This window comes from Crotalus tigris, unplaced genomic scaffold (genome assembly GCF_016545835.1).
Source record: "Crotalus tigris isolate CLP2741 ecotype Arizona unplaced genomic scaffold, ASM1654583v1 scf7180000018217.1405312, whole genome shotgun sequence".
NCBI lineage: Eukaryota > Metazoa > Chordata > Lepidosauria > Squamata > Viperidae > Crotalus > Crotalus tigris.
Window position 1 is genome coordinate 1,045,062 of NW_024096887.1, and position 15,427 is coordinate 1,060,488.

At 40.0% G+C, this 15,427-nt stretch overlaps 1 protein-coding gene across 1 annotated transcript; it reads right to left on the reverse strand.

The window, feature by feature from the left end:
* Positions 1-3,522: 3,522 nt before the first annotated feature.
* On the reverse strand, positions 3,523-15,386 carry EEF1AKNMT (eEF1A lysine and N-terminal methyltransferase). The gene is made up of 8 exons (XM_039349004.1): positions 15,135-15,386; positions 12,701-13,454; positions 11,695-11,894; positions 9,793-9,988; positions 8,982-9,149; positions 7,585-7,797; positions 5,661-5,792; positions 3,523-4,819 (listed from the first exon to the last, which is right to left on the reverse strand). The coding sequence occupies exons 1-8, from the start codon at positions 15,297-15,299 to the stop codon at positions 4,545-4,547; spliced, it is 2,103 nt and encodes a 700-aa protein (XP_039204938.1). The 5' UTR covers positions 15,300-15,386; the 3' UTR covers positions 3,523-4,544.
* Between the last annotated feature and the right edge of the window lie 41 nt (positions 15,387-15,427).

The following is a 15,427-nucleotide window of genomic DNA, read 5'->3' on the forward strand; positions in this document are numbered from 1 at the left end:
TACTCCTTTCACTACTAACTTTCTAAGGTGTGGCACTTCTGAACGCAACTGCTGCCAGTGTTCAGATTATGTTCCTACCCGGGACTTATTTCGATCAAAAATAAAGTGCTTACCTTTAAGAAGCCTCTGCTTGAGTTTTCATAAATGGATTTTTATGATTTCTCAAGTTTTTCCAAGAGCCAGTGACCTTACAGGGCAAATGTGTTAAAAGGTCTCTGCGATGCTGACTAAGTACAGAAACAGAAACATATTCCTATTTCACTGCAGAGTTCATATAGTTCAATATGCAGCACAATTGCAAAAAATTGAATTAAATTAACTGTCATCATGGCATGGAAACAAAGCCCACATTCCTCAAAAACATATTTTACAATTTTATTTCTTCTGCTTCTGAAAGATTAGAATTTGGCTAAAGCCTGGTAGTATACAAACATATGCTCACCAGAAGACAGCTATGGATTTAAGTGCTGCACTCACAGCATCATTATTACTATTATTATGAGTATTTATTGCTTCAGTGTTTTACTGTCTTTGAAAGCCATCCAAAGTTGCCTCTAGGTGAGATGGATGTCTAATAAATAACTAAAAATAAGTAAAATCTCCTTGACAAATGTTTTCAACTTCAGAGTGTTTCAAAATGCTCTAAATAGCAGCTTTTTCCACAGCTAGCACTGCTTCAGCAATACTGACCCCAAAGATCTAAAAGTATTATTTGAAGGAGAATTGTATTTAATCTGTTTGTCTTGTAGAACCTCTGGCCAATGCCATTGGGATGTTGCTCCAAAAATATAGCACAATATCGATATTGTTCTCTCAGTTTAGTTATTGGATTTCTTCAAGGCTGCTCATGTAGGAATCTCATACTTAGCTCTGTTAGATAGAAATCAATACATTGTCCTGGAAGCCTGACACAAAGGCAGCATTAAGATGGACTTTCAAATGGCAGTCTGAATCTGCCATTCAGGCAACTTCCTTTCTGAACAAGGACTCTTGGCAGCTATTATGCTTTCATAGGTTGTCAAGATTACTGCACTGTAGTGTATGGGATTACTTTAGAACAGAGATCCCCAACCTATGGGCCACGGCCCACTACTGGGTCCTGACCTCTTGGCCACCAGGCTACGTGAGTAGCTGGGCAGTGCATGCGCACATGTGCACATGCTCAACCCCCTCATGCCACCGTGAGTGTTGTGCAGGCAGCAGTGTTGCCACGAACCTTGCACGGGCGGCGGGAGCACTGTGAACGGCAGGTGGGTGGCGTGCCACACACAGGTGGCGGCATTGCCACGAACCTTGTACAGCAGCACCGCAATAGGCAGGCAGCAGGCAGACCACAGCACGAGCCTTGCACAGGGCGGTGGTGAGATCTTCACACTAGTGGCAGCATTGCTGTGGGCTGCGGAGCAAGCCTCAGGGGGCAGCGGCGTGTTCCTCACGCCGGTAGTAGCATCGCTGTGAACCTGGCGGCAGTGGCACACAAGCCTCATACAGGTGCTGGCATTGCTGAGAGCCTTGTGTGCATGCTCACAGCCCCGTTTGCATGGTGCACATGCTCGCAGCCTGTTTGTACATGCATGTGCGGCTACATTCATGTCTGTGCATGTGTGTGTAAGGCACATACCCCTCCCTCTCCCACTGGGCTGCCAACCCAGAAAGGTTGAAGAACCCTGCTTTAGAAAATGATGTAGAAATTTCAAGTACTCCAAAACATACTGAGACTGGCCAGTATGTTCATGTATAGCCAACACTTTATTACTTAACTGATGGTCATTATGCTTTGGGGCCCAATGCAAAGTGTTATTGTTGATCTTTAACTGCCTGTATGGTTTTAAGGTAGGGTGTTTCCAACTATGTTTCTACAAGGTTACAAAGGAAAAATCTTTCTCAGTTGTAGGGCCCTTACAACCCTTTCTCTCTTGGAAAAAAATCATTCTGCTGACTTTTTAGCTTTATACTAAAGCAGCGGTTCTGAACCTGTGGGTCGCGACCCCATTTGAGGTCGAATGACCATTTCACGGGGGTTGCCAAACAACGCAGTCCGCCTTTTTTCCCCCCTTTTCCTTAGCTGTGCTACTCCCTTTTATTCTATTGGCTTTTGAAAGCCAATAGGAATTGTCCAGGCTGTCTCTGCCCTGCTGAGCCCGCCAAAAGGCCCATTCTGCAAACGGTGCTGCAAGTTGTCTGCAGCAAAGGTGAGCTGTCTGGAAGTTTCCACCCCTCCCTGCTGAGCAACTACTAAAAATGTAAGTAAAAGAGGGCCAGGGGTGGGAGGTGGTTGGCCGGTGGGCGCAGAGAGGGTTGCTGGCGCACGTGGGGCCCGGCAGGTGCCTTACCTCCCTTGGGCTGGGCCAGCTGGTGGTCGGGCTGCTCCATCTCTGCCGCTTGCCAGCTACGCCTCGGCCGACGCAGGGGCGGCACCACGCATGCGCAGCGCTCCCGGGCAGGGAAAGTCCTCGACTTACGACCAGTTGGGTAGTCCTTGACTTACGACCGGTTGGGTAGTCCTTGATTTACAACCGGTTGGGGGTCACGGCATTAAAAAGGTTGAGAACCACTGTACTAAAGGGTTCTTCTTTGGGTTTTATAACGGTTTTGCTACAGGTAGTTCTCGACTTACAACCAGTTGCTTAATGACTGTTCAAAAATACAATGGCCCTACCGGGGAGACTGCTTATGACCTTGATTCAAAATTCTGCCTCCATGATTTCATGACCAAATGTTGGGCACTCAGCAACTGGGCCACCTTTACAGCTGCTTGCAGCATCCCATGATCATGTGATCTGTTACAATGAAAACTGGAATTTACTTCTGGTTTTTGGAAAAACCACACCCACAGCAAAGCACTGATTCACTTAACAACTTTAGTGGGTGCTTAACAAGTATGGGATTCACTTAACAACTGCTGCAAAAGAAATCATTTTACAACCATCACCACTTATGACTTTGGTAGGCAGGCTAGTCGTAAGTTGAGGACTACTTATATTGCTTTAAAGAATCTACTTATTAAAGTTAATGAAACTCTTAAAAGTAGAGGCATATATTTTGGGCTTGAAAAATATCAGATTGTTTCAAATAATTAACAGAGATGCTAAGCTCACACGAGGGCCAAATAATTCCGAATCATTTTCTAAATCTGCACAGCCGTTGTAACCATCACTATTACAAAGTCCTTGTTTATTGGTTACTAATTGAATTAAAGCTACAATTTAAAAAAATGCCTTCCATTTGTTTTTTTCAATCATGGAAAATATATTAATCAGGGACAATCAGCAATCAGTTTCAAATGTGGTTACAACAGAAATTAGTTTATACTAGCTGAAGTATTTTTGGCAGAAAAGATCTCAGAAAGAAGAGATATTTATGTATTAGGAAATCTTCATTTTATTATGCTCATAATAAAATGATTGGCAAAATGTGTGGTGAGGATATGCATAATCTGCAGAAAGTGTGCTTTTTTATCAGAAGGAACTTTCTTGTTGTGTCATGAAATTAAGGAAACTACGAAGAATAAAAGAACAGGCATTTTTTCTGAGAAGTTGGACAAGATCTAACACCACTTTATTAGTCAAGAACAGCTGCACTAGCAAGCCAGAAAGATTTTTTCTCTGCAACCATGCTCTTTGATTCTACCTTAAATAAAAGCATGAACTCAATTCAAAATTGTTTCTTCTCCAATTTTATAAATGAGCCAGTCACAGCTACTTGTAGTGGGGAGCGACTTTTTTTCCTTTTATTCTTTAATGTAAAGCCTGATACTTCCCCTTGTAACAATTTTGGCCACTTTCAGAATTTGTGTTCCTCCTAGGTATTTTACAACTCATCAATTCTTGCTGTAGGAATTACAGGATAGAGCCTATCATAGCAGCCCAGAAACAGTGCAGGGAAGTTTCTGTCTAGACAGTGATGTCTCAGAAGATGATACAAAATGGAACTAGAGGATTCTACTTTGTAAATGCCTCAATCCTTGACCCATAAGTGTCAAAAAGGGAATCACAAGTATGGTGCAAGTGACTGTGTCATTGAAACAAACTCAAACATCTTTGTACAAATGATAAGACTATCAAATATTGCACTTTCTTATAAAACTGAAATAATAATCAGATTCATTAAGTTCTTTTCTTTTTATAAATATAAATTTTTGTATTCAGGAATTTCATTCTCTGATAATTACCTTTCTTTTTCGCTTTAACTTATATTTGTAACAAAATATAAAACAAAAGCTATTTGATTCTAAACAAAGGGGGATTCTTTGTCTGCAGCTGATATTAAACATTCAATGACTACACAAAAGGGGAAAATCTAAAGCAAGATGTTGCAGTTTAGGGCACTCTTCATCTCAAAATCAAAATCTCTCAATAAAAGGGTTTCCAATTTAGCCATAAAGGTATGGGCATTTCCTTTTCCTTCAACTTTTCAAATTGATGGCCCATCATTGTCCAGGATGCAAATATGGATCTGTAATTAATGTAACACAGTACCCTCAGAATGTAGTGGACTGTATTTCTTCTCTCCAACTATAGCTGTGACATGGAAAATGTGGTTATTCAAACCAATCTTATTGTTTCCAGCATATCTGCCAGGACATAAGTGCTATCCCATTCTTGCCCAGGTTGCTGCAGTGCCTTCTCCAAAATCTGAGCTTTCTCTTGAAAGTCTCTGGGAGATAATTTAACTTTATCCTGCTGTTGGCAAAAGATGATCTCATTTACTTCTCCTTCAATCTTCTGAGTATAAAGTGCAGGGAAAGTCTCTTTGATGGCAGCAAGAGCAGACCCTCGAAGCAAAATATCTCGACACACCAGATTGAGAATAAAAATGCCTGCAGATAGAAAAAATAGAATATTTTGGCTTATTATTACAATCAATGAGACTACATAACAGAGTATTTTCTTCTGGTGGAATCCCACTCTTGCCTTCTGCAGTCTATATTTTATTATACAAAAAACTAGCTTTTTTCTAATCACTAGATAGTTTCATAGACTTTAACAGATTAACCAATGTTACATTCTGCTTTTGCTGATATAAAAACTCTGTTATTTATTTTGTTACTTTTGTTCTCTGCTGCATGTATTTTTATTACATGCCTAACCACAGACAGACAAAGGTAAAATCTCTGGCAATAGTTTTGCGGACCTTACCAACCTTATGTGCAAGGTTTTTCTGAGGTCTGCAGAAATCTCTTTTGATATAGGCATGATTCACTTTTGCAAACTGGTGTAATGAACAGCAGACCTGATGGTAGCAACCAATATATAGTTTTATGCAAGAGGCCCCTCAAACCCACACTCAATTATCTTGACTAGAATTTCTAATTCAATTCATCTCCTGAAAAGAGTACGTTATTTAATACAGTCTTTACTTATCTAGTAAAGGGAATAAATGTTGACTCACTGTGCTCAGTCAAAACACGACACAGCACAGAATTTTCTGTTTTTGTTTAACTAAAATCTCTTTATCTATTAACAGAAGCCATTCTAATCATGCTATTGTGGTGGTACTGCAAGATTTCAAAGAATCTTTAAAAGTTCACAAACTTGCTCTCAGTACTGCTTTTAGAACAATTCATATCAGATAGATCCAAATAAAAAGGCAGGATAGGTCCTAGAGAGGCAGTTCATCATTTTATTTTACTCAGGCATTTACTACTGAGTGGTTCTCACCTTCCATTTTCAAAAGCGTTTTCACTTTCTGAAGAAAACTTTTCTCCACAAAGGCTGGTGGTGGACAGCTTATTCCCAAAGTTGAGTCTTTACTGTCCACATCAAACATTATTACATCATAAGATGATGGAGCTGGGAAGGAAAGGGGAAAAAGTGGAGCATATTTCTCACAAAATATCAGTGAAGATCAATAGAGCTTAACATGTTGCCAGTAACACTTGTGAAAATATATATTTTGTTTTTAAAATCTATCTGCTTTGTATTCTAATATACAGATATGAAAATAAGTATGTCTAAAAAAAACCCCACAATCCATGGCAATCACAAGATCATCTAAAAAACCATTTTACCGAGTAAGATTAGCCCTACCCAGAAATAGTTTCATGAAGAATGCACTTCAGAATATTCTCCCAATTACATCAGCTATTGAAACATATCCAGCTCAAGATCTCCCTCTTTAGGTATTATCACATTAGGTATTTATTGCTGTAGACTTTGCTAAATAGAACCAAAGTCAAAGGCAGTTGAGAAACATTTTACCTAAGTGCATTTAATCACACATCCTTCTTTTTTTTTTTTGTAGATTGAAATGTTTACTGACCAGAATTTCCCATAAATCATCACCCTTTAAGATAAATGATCCACTTCCCCGAAGAATTAATTACAAATTAATCTAGAAAGCAGATGCATATTGCTTGCATCAAAAAGGTTGTCATATCAAACTGAGCACTATAAGCATTTATTTTAGTTGAGTACTGTATATGATTTTTGAAAAAAGAAACAAGCTAAGTATACTTATGTTTCTCAGGTCATAATTTATTGAAGTAGTATATGTTCTGACCTATGCTGTTACGATCCTATTTATGATATATACAGATACCGCTGCAGTTGAGAATTTTTTATTCCTTTTTAAACTGGGGAAAAAGTAATTCTCAAAAGAAGTTTAACTCTTACTGCTGCTTCTCCACTTTAATTTCCTCCCAATCTCATTCTGTATGAGATCGATTTGCTTTAAAATTATCTGTAATTTTCCCTTATGATCAAATAGCAGAATTGTCTTGCTGGACCAAAGTACAGATCTATTTTATCATCATTCAACTCAGAAACAAGCAGGTAAATAATGGCCTGTACATAGCATTCTACTTGTCTCTAGAAGCATAGACACATTGTTCCATAACAAGATGCGGATTCTATAGCATATACATATGCAAATGTATCAGTTTGGGGCACAGCCCAACTGTAAATGCAAGCTTTTGAGTGAAATAACCCACCCAGCATTGTGATTCTCAAGGCTCAATATTTAAATAAAGATTTTTGACACAAGAGCTAGAGGCTTCTGTGTTCCTTGTGGGAAAATAAAACCATTTTTGTATCAGTACCCGATTTACAGCCTCATAGGGCGCAATTATAGTTAACCTATACTATAGGAATTCTTTTTCCAAATTTTGATATACAGAAATATAACTGCTAAAGCTTCCAGAATAGAAGGGAGTTTATTAACATTTTTCTTCTTGAACCATTACATGCTCAAAATAACTCATTTTAATTATACAAAAAAAAATATATTTACCGTAAATGCCGGCGTATAAGACGACTTCCGCGAGCGCTGAAATCAGCGCCAAAGACGGGGGTTGTCTTATACGCCGAGTCGTCTTATACGCCGAGTCGTCTTATACGCCGGAAATACTGGTAGTTTCCGGCATATAAGACGATGTTCTAGGAATGCGGCCCGGCTATAAAGACGGGGGTCGTCTTATACGCCGGGTCGCCTAATACGGCGGCATATACGGTATGTGCATCTCTTAGTACAAATGCTTGCAAGATTTCTGAAATACTTGCTGTCAGAAAGTCAAAGAGTACAAACAACACTAAGAGATGCACATAAATAATGGCTTGGGTGTGGACTGATCGAAGAAGTCATTACCTTTTGCTGTAAGATTGGCAACATAAACTAAGCCATCTGCAATGTGAATTTTGAGTCTGTCTCCTGGTGAAAAACCAAACCAGCGTGTAGCTACTTCCAGCATGGCAGAATCAATCTCCACTACATCAACAGAACACTGCAAGAAGTAGTCATGAAGGAAGAGGGGAAGGCTGCCACCACCCAGGCCAATCACAAGCATATGGATCTGGGCCTCTGGAAACAACACAGAAAATTAAAAATTGAAAGCACAACTAATAGTGTCCTGCTCTGATCAGGGAGTACTTCTGTATCATAATTCTCAGCATTATGCTTGCAAAGTCCAAACTTCTTATAGCTCTGTTATAGCTGCTCTGCTAACTCAGGGGGTGATTTATTTAAGAGCAGAAAAGAAACCAAGTCCATTGCTCCATATTCCAATTTTCTGAGGTTACATTTCAGTCTATTCCCTGGGGCACCAAATAACTCAGTAGTGCTAGATACAGCTGCTGACAAAGACACCTCTGTTTTTTAAGAATCCCCCCTTGGAGGAGTTTATGTCAACTCCCATACCACAATGTAGCAGGATCAGTTCTGTGTAGGGCAAGCTGCATCCCAGCTGTAAGGTTACCAGAAGTGGGATGAAAAATCCAGATAATAGGTAACAAATGACATGGCAGGAAAGATATACAGAAAACTCTTAAGTCTTTGTTGCCGCCCAATGACCACGTGGATTTTCAGAGTTCAGATCTAATAGCCCAAAGTTTTGGTTATATGTAGAGCAGCCTGAATCACAGATGGATAAGAAAAAATTCAGAGGAAAAAATATGCTGCACATTTTGGCAAGACTACCTTAGGGCTGGGGGCTGAACAAATTACTGCAGCTTGAACTTTGCATCTACATGCTTTTTTCTTTCTTTGTACTATTTGCTCAGACACTCAATTTAATTCAACTTAATCTGGCCAAATAAATTCTAGTTAATGGATATGCATTATATATGTTAGCACCTTTATGATCCTACTTCAAACTCTGTTTTTACTGCTAATGAATTCGAGGATGAACGAGACTAGAAGCATAACCTTATTTACAAATGCCTCATAGAGAGACAGGAGATTGTGTGTTCTAGCCTTAGGCATGAAAGCTGTCTGGGTAACTTGGGTCAGTCCCTCTCACTCAGTCCAACCCACCCCAAAGGGTTGTTGTTGTGGAGAAAAAGAGGTGGAGGAGGAAGAAGCATTGGTATGTTCGCCACCTTGAGTTATTTATAAAAGGCAAAAAAAAGTTGGAATAAAAATAAACAAATAAATAAATAAATAAAATATCCTACTACTTAACTATGACTGACAGGGACCTGACACAAATGTCACTTAATTTTCATGGGCCATACTTTAAAAAATTGGTTCTGTGGCTTCCTACTCACTTGGCAGATTTTCAGGGTTTTCCAGCAAGCAGAGCCCTGCGACCATAGCTCTGTGGTGAGCGCAACACAAGTAACTTTTGTCAATGGCCGGACAGGCAGTTTCAGCATGAGGTTTGAAATGGTCCCTAGGGGCCACTTTCTTCTTCTTCTTCTTCTTCTGCTTGTTACCTGGCCAAAGAAAACAAACTTAGGTGGGAAGCAGACTACTGTAACTATAAAAAGGAACTTGAACTTATCCAGGATAGGAGACAACGTACTCAAAATACTCCATCCCCCTATCAGGGACACTCCTCACAATGGGTCAAGATTGGAATTCTACCTCTTTCTCCCAAAATAGCCATTCTGATTATTTTGTTTTTAACAACTTATTAATTTCAAAACAGGCTGGAATTCATTTTTGTTCACTAGGTGGCTGTGCAAAGATAATATCCATCTAGATGTTGCAGATCTATAACGCTTGACAGAGCAGTCAGCACAAGTAGTAGTCAGGGATGCTGAGAGTTGTACTCTTAACAACTTTCAAAGGACCATAAATTCACCTGGTAGAGAAGACTGATGTGGATTTATACATCTTAAAATATGAGGTATAAATAGGAGGGACAGCATTGCATATTGTACTAGTAATTCAAAAACGCTGCCTTACCTTACTGGCCTGTCTCAATGCTTCTTTCTACCATTTCCTTAAATTGATCCACAGAAAGCTGGAGAGAAAAGTGGGGCTGTGCAGTATATGCCTCCCACTTATAATACCTGCACTAGATCTCCTCACAACCCCGTTCTAAAACACAGTAGCCCATAGCTTTCATTTCACCTTTGTGGGATACCCTGGATGAAAGCCTTGCTTCTGACTGTACTACATTCCTGTTGCTGAGGAAGATGAGGCGACGGAAATAGCAAGCACCATCTCCTTTCACATCTTCAATAACATACTCCCCACTAAAAGGACTAGTATCACAATGCTGGATGGTACGGATCCCAATGTCTCCATCCACCGACAGAAATGGCACCTGCAAGAGAAGGCAATCTAATGATACTACCATCCCACAGAAAGTTTCTTCAAAGAGTAGGGAAAAAAGAATACAAAGCATATTATAAATGCCATCTACTGTGCCGACCTGATCTATGATCACCACTTTCTAGGATCTTAGATCTGTGGTAGTCTTTGCTAGAACCAATACTGAGATGGCTGAAAAAAGATTTTGACATTGTATTTTTCGTATTCGTATAAGCAAGAGGCAATGCCAATTTTATTAGAAGTATCAAGTACTCTTGATCACTTAATCTTTCTAAAACGTTTAGGATAGCTGGCTTGAATAGACCCATATTTTGCTATCAGAGACAAACTGAAGTTTAAGCATTAGGCCAAGACACCCGATTGTTGTTCCTCCCTGGCCTAGCAACAGCAGTGGCCAGGAGGTCCTGAGCAGCCTTTGTTTCTGCAGAGGAAAGATCATGGAACAAATTAATTTTGCTTGTGCTATACAAAGAGGTTGGCAAATTCATATGGCATTGCTCAAAGAAACCATCACATCATCACTGAACAATTCAAGGAGGAAAAAAATTACCTAGAGCTTCTATCACATATGTTAACCATCATCAAAAGCAGTCGGCTTCTGAATAGCTTCTGAATACTAATTGCTAAAAATATCAGCAAGAAAGTGCTACTATAATCGCATCCTGCTTGTTGGCTTCCCCTAGTTCAGGGGTAGGCAACCCAAAACACTCAAAGAGCCACTTGGACCCGTTTCCCACCAAAAACAAAACATTGGGAGCCGCAAAACCCTTTTGATATCTAAAATGAAGATAACACTGCATATATCCTTTTTTACCTTTATTATCGGTGTGTGTGTGTGTGTGTGTGTGTGTGTGTGCGCACACACACACACACACACACACATATATACACATTAAAAATAAAAGTAAAAATATGACTCTTGGGAATATCCATACTATTAAAACAATGATCACCAAGAGAATGCTTTAAGAGAATAAAATTACATACACACATAGGTAAAAAAAGGATATATGCAGTGTTATCTTCATTTTAGATGTCAAAAGGGTCTCTCTCTGTGTCTCTCTCCCTCCCTCCCTCCCTCTCTATCTGCCCTTGGTCTACCACTCCTCTTCCCCCCCCACACACACACTCTCTCTCTCCCTCCCTCCCTCTCTCTTTCTCTCTCTTTCTCCCCCCTCTCCTATCTGCTGCTCACCTGGCAAGCTTCAAGCTGTTGTCCCAACAAGCTCAGGTGTAGAAAACCTCATCTCTTTTATGACTCATGGACTTCAACTCCCAGAATTCCTGAGTCAGCCTAGCTGGGCTAGCTAGCTCTCTCCTGCCCTTCCTGCTTCCTGCAGGGACGCAGCAAAGGGAGGAGCTCCGCCCAGTAAGCTTTTCAGCTCCTCAGAGAACACTGTGAGTGCACTCTCTTTTACACATACACACACACACACACACACACACAAAACACACACACACACACCCAGACACAGAGAGAGAGAGAAGCAGGGAAGTGCAATTGCCTCTCTCTGTCTCTGTCTCTCTCTGCAAAGGCAGAGGAGGCTGGGAGCCACAGGGGAAGGCTCAAAGAGCCGCATGCGGCTCCGGAGCCGCAGGTTGCCGACCTGTGCCCTAGTTATCCAGTGGGCCACTGTTGGAGAAGATCACAGGGCTAAACAGATCTTTTACTGGTCATTAGCCACACAAAAGACATACCTGCTGCTGGGGTGGAAGCCCAGGGGGGGCTAGTTCCATCACTTTTTCTGACAGTTCTGCCTGGATGGCTCCCATGTTGTCATAGTGTTGATTTCTATGTAAGGCCACAGTTACCAGTCGCCAAAATCCTGCACTCACAGCCAACTGCTTCCGTCCCTCCTCCGTCCCAAAGAGCCACTCAGTTTCTCTGCCCTGTGGTACTGGATCAGGTAACAGAAAGGATTTGTGCCTCATCAAAAATATTGACTTTTTGCATTTTTTTCAATGCCCAGATTCTATATTTCAGTTTCATGGAATATTTAAAGCAGAACAAAATTTCTGTTCTCATGTTGCCGCTTATTGCTTTCCTTGGTAATTCATACTGTGTTAACCATGATTAATATTTATCCTTACATAAAGCTTTGATCACTACTTTCTTAGAATATTTATTCAATTATTCATAATTAATTAATCATATATTGGAAAGGTGAGAGTTTGGTCTCGATTCAGATGTTTTAGAAACAAATGCAGGGAATATTAAAATATTTTATCCACCAAAAGAAGGGCAAGCAAAAATATCTAAAAATCACCATTTGTTAGAAACTGCAACAATTATTATTTTCATAACTTTTATTTCGTGAGTTAGAATTTCAAACATCAGAATATGAACTGATACTTGAAAATATTATGATACAGAACGTTTAATAATTTTCAACTCTTTTTTTTCCTGTCTGATATGAACCTATTCAAAAGTTGCTGGTTCATTCTTTGAGGATGAAGGAAGGTAAATTCATAGAGAAAAAAAATCCTAAAAGTTACTTGCTAATTAGCACTGACAAACTCACCAATCCCATAAATATTTTAATAGATTTTGCTACCCTTCCAAATACCTGAAAATACTGCAAACTTTGCTTAACAATATTAGCAATGTTTGAGGAAGAGAATCTAAAGACAGAAAGAATCTTGGGTTGTCTGAATTTTATTTGATCTCCATACAGTGGGCTGAACAATGAACACATTAACTCACTGATAAAGATGGCAAATTGTTTGTCCCGTAACATTTTCATCTTTGGGCTATGCACTACATGTAAAGTATAGCGGGTTTGGCCAGTGTCTTTGCTGCAGAGATCCAGAGAGATGGTCCCTACAATGGAGTTCCTGTTGAGTTGATTCCGCAGCAGAGAGTAGTGTTGTCTCTCCTTCACTGCATCAATCAGATGCTCACTGTTCTTGAACCGGGCAGGTTTCTCTTGTGTTTCAGTACAGAACTCCAAAATGCATAAAACAGAGCCAGGGACCGGTCTTATCTTTGTCATAACATAAACAAAGACAGGCAAAGCAAAATCCTGCTCTGAAGCGTCTGTTTTCTGGCCAGGGACTTGATGTACTCGAACCATCCAACCTTTTTGAGAGAAATATTCCACAGCTGCCTTCAATACATGTGCTTGAGCCAAGGAGACACATAGGTAACGGCCCCCAAATTGCAAGACACGGCCAATTTCAGCAAACATTCTTTCAGCTCTTTTCAGACTGGTTTCTTCTCCATCAGTCAGGAGGGCATCAAGAGTGCCTTTATCAAACACCACTTGGAAATGCTCATCAGGGAAATCCATTTGCAGTACATCCATTACCATGTAAGTCATTTTGGGTCTCAGTTGTGTGCTGCGTTCCTGCATCTGCTTAACAACCTGCTCATTAATGTCCACACTGATGATATTGTGATAGCCTTCATCATAGAGCTGCTCACTTAGTTCTGAATTGCCACAGCCAACAACAAGAATCTAATGGAAAAGCATGGAAGAAATTTCATGTTCCTTTTAGGCAAGTCAAAATTATTCCTTAGCATAGGGATTTTTCAGGTAGTTTATATACAAAGAGTTCTAGCATCTGGCCTAGTAAGTGAAACATATTGGAACCAAAATGAAAGTAGATCCTAGATCAGTGTTTCTCAACCTTGACAATTTTAAGGCATGTGGACTTCAACTCCCAGAATTCCACAGCCAGCATTGCTGGCTGTGGAATTCTGGGAGTTGAAGTCCACATGCCTTAAAATTGTCTAGGTTGAGAAATACTGTCCTAGATAACACTTCACTGGATATATTTTAAAATAAAGGTCAGTGAAACTAATGAAGAGAAATATAATCTTAGGAAGGTCAATCTGGAAAAAGTTGGAAGATTACACCGACATACGAAAATGTCTCATGTAAGCTCTTTTTAAAGACCATGCAAACTCCATACTTTTAGATTTCAGCTTAAAAAGCAGGGTTGAGAAAGAAGTTAGCATTCCATAATTTCTTATCTGCATATGCAGGAAGTGGAACAGGAATAAAGGGGTATTTATCATACTATATTACATTAAATCAGACTGTCGATCAAGTAAGACATTTGAAGCAATTTTATATTTCAACTAAAAATACTCCTAGACTTCCTACATGATGTATTTAAAAAAACCTCACCCCCCCTTGGCTTATAACTTAAAAGACTTAAGGCAAAAGATTATTTTTTTGGAATACATGTATTCACACTTACATCACACAAAAAGAAATTTAAACGCCAGTGCTCTGACAGATGAACACAATACTAAGCGCACTGAAGATATCCCCCTCCCCAAATGGAGAGGAACCATTTGCAGCCAAATCGCAAGCTCGGAGATCAAACCAACAGCCCAACTATCAACCTGAGCTACTAATATTCAAACACATCTCAACATGTACTCATATATTAATTCTTTATCATTTTAGTCCATGTAGGTGTAATGAAGGTGGGTGGAGAAGAAATAATATCTTTCCTTGCAGTTATCCAAGGGATTATAGCAGCCAGAAACATCAAACAGAGCTCAGCTAAGAGTTCTGCAATTTTAAAAACTGTTTTCACCTAAATGGCTCTGATGTCAATATTTGTAAGAATTCTGTAGCACATACATATGTGCTTGGGATTTCTTACATTCTGCATCTTTTATATTGTAAAACTGAGGGCAGAACCTGCCTTGCTAGTATTAATCTGTCAGCTACCAAATCAAACAAATTAAAATTAACATTTTTCTCCATCCTATGCTTAAGTAGAATAAAATCTGAATTGCTTTCCTCCAAGCTGATCAGGGAAAAGGACTGTGATTTTAAAAACTAGAATTAGTTCTTGTCCTTTTCCTAGATATCGTGGCCAATCTGAATTGCAGAGGCCCTCTTGACATTATTAGCTAGCTGAAAAGGTGGCGATTAGTTAATGGCTTAATGCGTTGTTATGTACATCAAGTCAGTGTAGCTAATTTATATTTTAAGTGATTCGAACGTAACCCCAAAAGTTGGCTTGAGAAAACTACAGCTCAATTAATCAAAATCCTTTCAACGTATCGCACGAACACAAATTTCACTGATCTCAAGGAATGCCTCAACCGAATAAAGTTTATGCCCACGTGCTCTCCTTTCCCTTAACTCTGTTTTTCTCTGTTTATCAAGTCTCACCGAGTCCCGCAGGCGGAGATACCGTCCCAAAGTCGATCCGAGTCCTCCTGACCACTCTCCATACCACTCAAAGGCGCGCTCGCCTCGTTTCCGAAAGAATCGGTCCCAGTATTCCGACGAAGCGAAGTCTCGAGCGTGTCTTGGCAGCAACCGCAACTCATCCATAGCTAAAGCCACGGGAAGGCGACCCCACGAGCCAAAACACACGCCGGAAGTGCCTTCGGGGTTTTCATCCTCCCACTTTTTTCCCTCTCCGAGTCCTTCCTCTACGTTCAAAGCTCATTGGTTGGCTA